General features: G+C 37.0%; 1 protein-coding gene across 1 annotated transcript in view; it reads right to left on the bottom strand.

The window, feature by feature from the left end:
* Positions 1-528: 528 nt before the first annotated feature.
* Positions 529-6,312, bottom strand: part of LOC111037756 — a 7,733-nt gene continuing 1,949 nt past the window's right edge. The window contains exons 3-4 of the mRNA XM_022320504.1: positions 1,035-1,242; positions 529-774 (exon numbers count right to left, since the gene is read on the bottom strand). Of these exons, the coding sequence (XP_022176196.1) occupies positions 571-774; positions 1,035-1,242 (412 nt within the window). The 3' untranslated portion in view covers positions 529-570. The remainder of the gene's footprint in view (positions 775-1,034; positions 1,243-6,312) is intronic.

Genomic DNA, 6,312 nt, shown 5'->3' with positions numbered 1-6,312 from the left:
GGTACCTATTTAGTTACCTAAGTCTATCGTTTCCATAATGTTATTTGTTTATGTATTGCTCGACGTTATGAAGTCATGTGTTATGTACGCCCGCGTAATATACGCACAATGCTTTTACTATGTTTAGTTCGAACATTTCTGCAGTTGTCCCGACAGCTTTAGTTTGTTCATAACTCGTAAGTATTTTTATGCGCTTAATAATAACAAGTCTGTTTTATTTTTTTACTTTTTTGGTACAACCGTTGCGGTCGAATTTTTTGCCCGTCCTGTCTGTCGAGTACAGTAAAACGTTGACGTAATATGAGAGACTCGCGCGTTGAGCATTGAGAGCCGAACCTCCTCATCAGCCCAACTAAATAAAAATAAATAATTCAACTTCTTACCTACACATGGCGGTACAAGAATTTAGTTACGATTTTTTATCTGTTTTAATTAAAATATAAATACTACAAGCATATATTTTTTTTAAACTATTACCCGTATTCTTTACATTTTATTTATTTTTGATTAGTTTTATGAAATCACGTTAATTCAAAACATATTGTTTACATTATTTAATGATTATTATTATTACTGATCTGAATCTTCACCATTTTCTTCATCGTTTTCTTCGTAATTTTCTTCATCCCCTTGTCCATCACTGTCATCTTCAGTAAATTCTTCATTTTTCGAATTATCAATTGAATAATCTGTCTCATTCAATGATTCTACTGTTTTTTCATCACCTTTTCCACCATCGAACATATTTGATATTTTTCTACCCACTGCAGTTCCCTAGACAATTGATAACAAAAAAATATTTATATTTATCAAGTGTATTTATTAATCACAAAGCCACAGTTATAGTTATTAATACCCACTGATTTTGCATTAGCGAAATAATGAAATAATTTTAACTTCAGACACATTGGGTAACACATTTATGTTTGTATTAACAATATTATGTAGAGGCGAATTTCCGCGGAATTTAGTTCAACCAAAATAATAGTCGATGTAGAAATAGGTATCTAATAATGAATAAAGATGATAGCTACTATTGCAACTCCTGCCGCGTTCTTAGCAACTTCTCCTATAACTCCTCCTCCTCTTCTTGGTTGATTGGATAGACGCGCAGGATTTTTCTTGGATGGTGCAGATAATGATGTGGAGTTCGATGGTTTAGAAACATCAGATAATTTAGGTGCTTGCTGTTGAGGTACTTTGGGTGTACTTGATTTGTTATCTATAACTCGTGGAATCGATCTGTAAAATAAAAATGAATGCTGCACAGTTTGTAATATGCAGTGTCTACAGTTGTTGGATTTAGCAAAAATATGATGGAGACATTAAAACACATATTTAATCATTTTAATCACACTGAAAATACCAATTTTTAACTGTTTGATTGCCTACCTACTAGTCTTTGAACAAAACGAACCCATTATACAACAAATAACAATGCTAATTGCATGGTAATAGCTATTAACTAATACAATGTGTATTTTTAAATTGTTATTTCTATACTTTGGATTATACACTGCATTGTATAATAAAATATATAATATATTTCGTTATTTTCTATGGAAACCAAAAACTATTATTAAACACTTTCCCAAGCGTAATGAATAACGATAACAATAAATTATGATAGTAATTGTTCCTAACTTAACCGGGTAATTTTTTTACCATTGAAAGTTCATTATCAAAATGATTTACATGGTTGTGTAATTCAAAAAAGTGAATAACTTAAAATATAAAGATACAAATTATTTAAAAATTTAATTTTTAATAAAGACATTGTAAGCTGTAGGCACTTGAAATGATGTAAAAATGATATTTTAAAAAAACATTGATTATGTCTTTTTAATAATGAGTGTCCTACTTTAAATGAATCACCAGGTATTGTTTTTGATAGGTATCCAACATTGGTCGCAACTATATGATTTTATTTGTATGTAACGTGTAACATATTATACTGTGCGTTCTGAATAATCGATTTAACCCTGTTATTATTTATATCGGTACGAATTGACCTGTTATCAAATTTAGATATAAGAATATCGTCTTTTAAAACTTTCAGGGTTTTTTTTTTATATCTTTATAGTTTCCGTTGAAGAACCTATACAATTTGTATTATTAATTATTATTATACAAGTATATATTGAACTCGGGGGTATCGTAAGTAATATATAAATATTGTGCACGAAATTCAAATGAAGATTATTAAAAAAATATAATTTTATTATTCATCATTAATATTTTCATAATTTTACAAGTGCGCTGCAGTTGAAGTTTCCTTCGCCAATGCCTACTATTTACAACCCTTTAAACGAGAAAACGTTACGTTTTATTTGCCGACAATGATTTATATTCGTTTTCCGATCTTATCTGCAGGATTTGTGCACAACAGTTTAGCACGAATAATAGCATGTGAATAATACTTTAATTTTTTTTTCGATGAGTTACCCACACAGTAGTATCATGTTGTTTGAGTACACTGCAGCTCGTAAGACTACGCACGTTTTTATACTTAAATATTTAATATTATTGTACCACTACGCTGTAGTTAACACGGCGGTGTCGTTAAACAATACGTACAGAAGCGGTTGAATGAGCAAAAGACAAATACCACGTAATATGCATTTAAGTATACCTGTGTGTACTGCCTACATAAAAATATGTGCGTTTACAATAAATATTTAATAATTTGCTATTTTACGGTTTACGGAATCGCGAGATACACCCCTTGTGTACATTGCGCATTATTTTGTCATAGTCTGACGCACTAACGCGTTTTAAATTGTTTACGTCCACAAGTGTCACAACGTCGTGATGAAGGTACCCACACATCGGCGTATAAAAAATAAAACGCATCGTATTATAGCAGAAAAATAATTGTAGATTTGCAGATATGGTACTTCGGATTGACACCTGACGAGGTCGCGATCCGAGATCTGCGACCGTTCACGAACCGGTAGACGAGCTGGTAATAATAATCAAAACAAGCTGCAGACGATGTCAGATGTACGTCGTGTAAGTATATCATGGCCTATATACAACTCGTATCAGGTGGCCAGCGAAAACTATACGAGTGTGTTTCAATTTTTACGGTCGTTATAGGGAAACGCTTAAAAAATAACCTAAGCTAACACTCGTTTGTAGTGGTACCAATTTCATATAAGTACCGCGGTATACTGTGCAGATATGGTATTTAATCGGGTAAACGAAATTTCGCGGCATGTCGTCATGATAATATATTATCATATATGGTTTGACCGCGGACCTTTCCATACTACACTATATAGATAAGCAACTCCGGTTATTAATATTTATACTGTTATCAGTGAAGCTCGGCCAGCTCGGGTAGCTGCAGTTGGCCGACACTTTGTCGGTTCATTCGTGCAACGAAATGCATTAGAAACAACGTCGACGGTTCGACAGTTTGCACAAAATAATTCGTGCAAAACGATTCATATAAAATATATTATATTTTTTTCAAACCACCGCTGGTTTACAAACAGTAAAACACAACACAACGTAATTCATATTTACTGTATAGAAAACGCCATATTGTGTAATGCCGACCACCGACCACCTGCAGGCCTCAACTTGCAGCGAGACTTGGCTTATTTCTATATGCGCGTTTGTATAGAAATCTGTGAGTTTGTCCGACACAACATTGCTCCGGACATCGTCCGTTTATTATTCACTTATCGTCGTGCCCGTCGTCTCGGCGATTGCGATTTACGACGAGGACATAATTAATGAACTATATGACTGTACTCGACGACGTACGTCGTCGCGTGGAATTGTAATCGTACGTTTTTCGTACATATTTTTTGTTTTTTTTGAGCGAAAAGTCCCCCCCCCCTCCCCATCCCTTCCCGGTGTGACATCCGCTTGATAAAAGTCGACGGGCGTTTCGATGTGTGTGCGCAGATAATTTTCGAGGGGAAAAAACGACACCGCAGTGACCGCACGAAACGGTTTTGCGACGACCTCCTCGACGTGTCGATATATGTAAACAACATGCCATGATGCACGTCGTCAGAACGTATATATGTATGCATGTAGACGCCACACCGGAGTATGGTAAATACCGCGGTATACCGTATACTTACCTGTTGACCGTAAACGCGGGCGTAATGTTATGTGTTTAAAAAAAAAAATGTATAAACGGTAGCTCCGGCAGAGCAGCAGCAGCTGATGTGACCGAACAGATAACAGCGGACGTGTAAACGACAAAAAAACCGCACGAATCGTATAATATTATTCATATATTATTATGCAACACTTGTAATAAAATATTACTGCGTACAATCGTATGTCGAGGGCCGACCTGTGTCGCGATAATTATTACCGTGTACGAACGCGTCCGTATTTGACGAGTCGCCGTCGAAATGGTATAAAATAACGATAACGATAACGATAACGATAACGATAACGATAACGATAACGATAATATGTGTCCATCCCCGTCGGGGCAGACGGAATCGTGTTTACCTATACCGATTCGTACGGCGTAATAGTTTCCACGTGTGTGTGCGGATTATTTTATCGAATTCGAGCCCCGCCGAGTAACGGCGATTGCAGCACACGCGTGGTGTATACGTGCCCACCGAACGGGTGCGCACAAAAGTCGAATTATTGAACGATATGCAAATAAAAGACAGTGACAGACAGTGTTCTCGATATCAATCGTTGTGTACCGTGCCGACCTGCCGTTTGGCGCGCACGCAATTTAAATTAAACAACAACAATATTGAAGACGGCATATAGTATACCCTCGTGACAGTATATTATATACATATAGGCCGACGAAGCAAATGAGCCGCGAGGCAGAGCGTTGTAAAATCGGAATTGTGTCTGGTATTTTTGTGTTTGTTTTCAACGATAAAAGGTAATTCAAAAAGTGTGGATTATTATTTTATTTGTTGGTACCTACCTTTGGAAAGATGGGTGTACGACAATGGCGCCGCCCAACGTGGGGCTCGAACCCACGACCCCGAGACTGACAGTCTCGGGCTCTATCGGCTGAGCTATAGCCGGGCATATTATCGTTCAGAATATGAGCGCGATTACGTCGATTATCGGCGATAAACTGTGTGCACATTGTGTTTTATTTATTTTTCTTGTTTTTATCGAGTTTTTGGATTTTTACACGGCCAAACTGGTATGGACGTGAAAATCGATCGGGTAAAACGCATAGTGGGTGCCTACCTAATAATTACATATTAAAAAAAGTGAGGCGTCGCGGGACGGCGCTTGGCAGATGTGAAACGTCGTGGTCGTATATCGAAAGGACGGTAGTATTATATGGTTATTTATCAATGGGAGTAAACATGGCATGATCAAAAAAACCAAATTCAGATTTTTTTTAAGAAAAATTATTCCTCGTCTGCAGAAAGGCGCATTAGATGTTTCACATCGATGATATTATGAATACATAATATTTCTTCTCTTTTCGCTGTATTTTGCTCTTTTCATGGTTTCGCCTACATCATCCAGGTGCATATATAGACGTCGACGGTGCGAATCATTTTTTACCTCCTGCCGAGATATCCAAGTCACGCGTATATACCAAAAGTGTATATAACACAATGACACACCACACACCTTGTACCTACACACACACTGCACACACGTCACACACACACACAATACACTGACCATCGCAGGTGTATAATTGGACACGCGAAGTGTATTGGCCAATAATAAAGTATAAGAAGGCGAGCGGAGGCCTATAGTTATCGGTTAAATTAATATTTACACCGCCAGAGACAAAAATCGAGAAACGACGATGACCTGCAGTCGGTGATTTTTTTCGCTTTTGGAAAATTTTTTTTTACACACATAACAATATACTAATCTGTGCAGTCGGGACATTTCCCGAGCGTACTACACATCGCATCACATCATCACACACACACACACACACACACACACACACACACATTTCATGCCTTCACACCATTATGGTCGGCATACAGTGCATTGGTCGCAACTTCCGGGGTTCGGCCGGGGCGGAAAACAAAATCATTTGGTAATAAATGGACCGCTCCAATACCGACCGCATACCTAACACGTCATATATTTATATTATTTTGTTTCGTACAATAAACAATAATGTGTATTTATATTTTATAGCATCGAACGGCTGAGCACACGTGACTGAAACCATATAATAATAATGATAATATTATGGATGACAGTGGAGAGCGGCGGACGTGATGACGATGATTTACGCGCATGCGCGCTGCACTTATACCGCGCGCACCATGTCCAATCATCATCATATACCTATGCTAAAATATGACCAAAAAAAAAAAAAAA

Source organism: Myzus persicae, unplaced genomic scaffold, assembly GCF_001856785.1.
Source record: "Myzus persicae strain clone G006 unplaced genomic scaffold, MPER_G0061.0, whole genome shotgun sequence".
Lineage (NCBI taxonomy): Eukaryota > Metazoa > Arthropoda > Insecta > Hemiptera > Aphididae > Myzus > Myzus persicae.
Note: the sequence above shows the minus strand (reverse complement) of the source record. Positions and strands in the feature narration are given on the sequence as shown.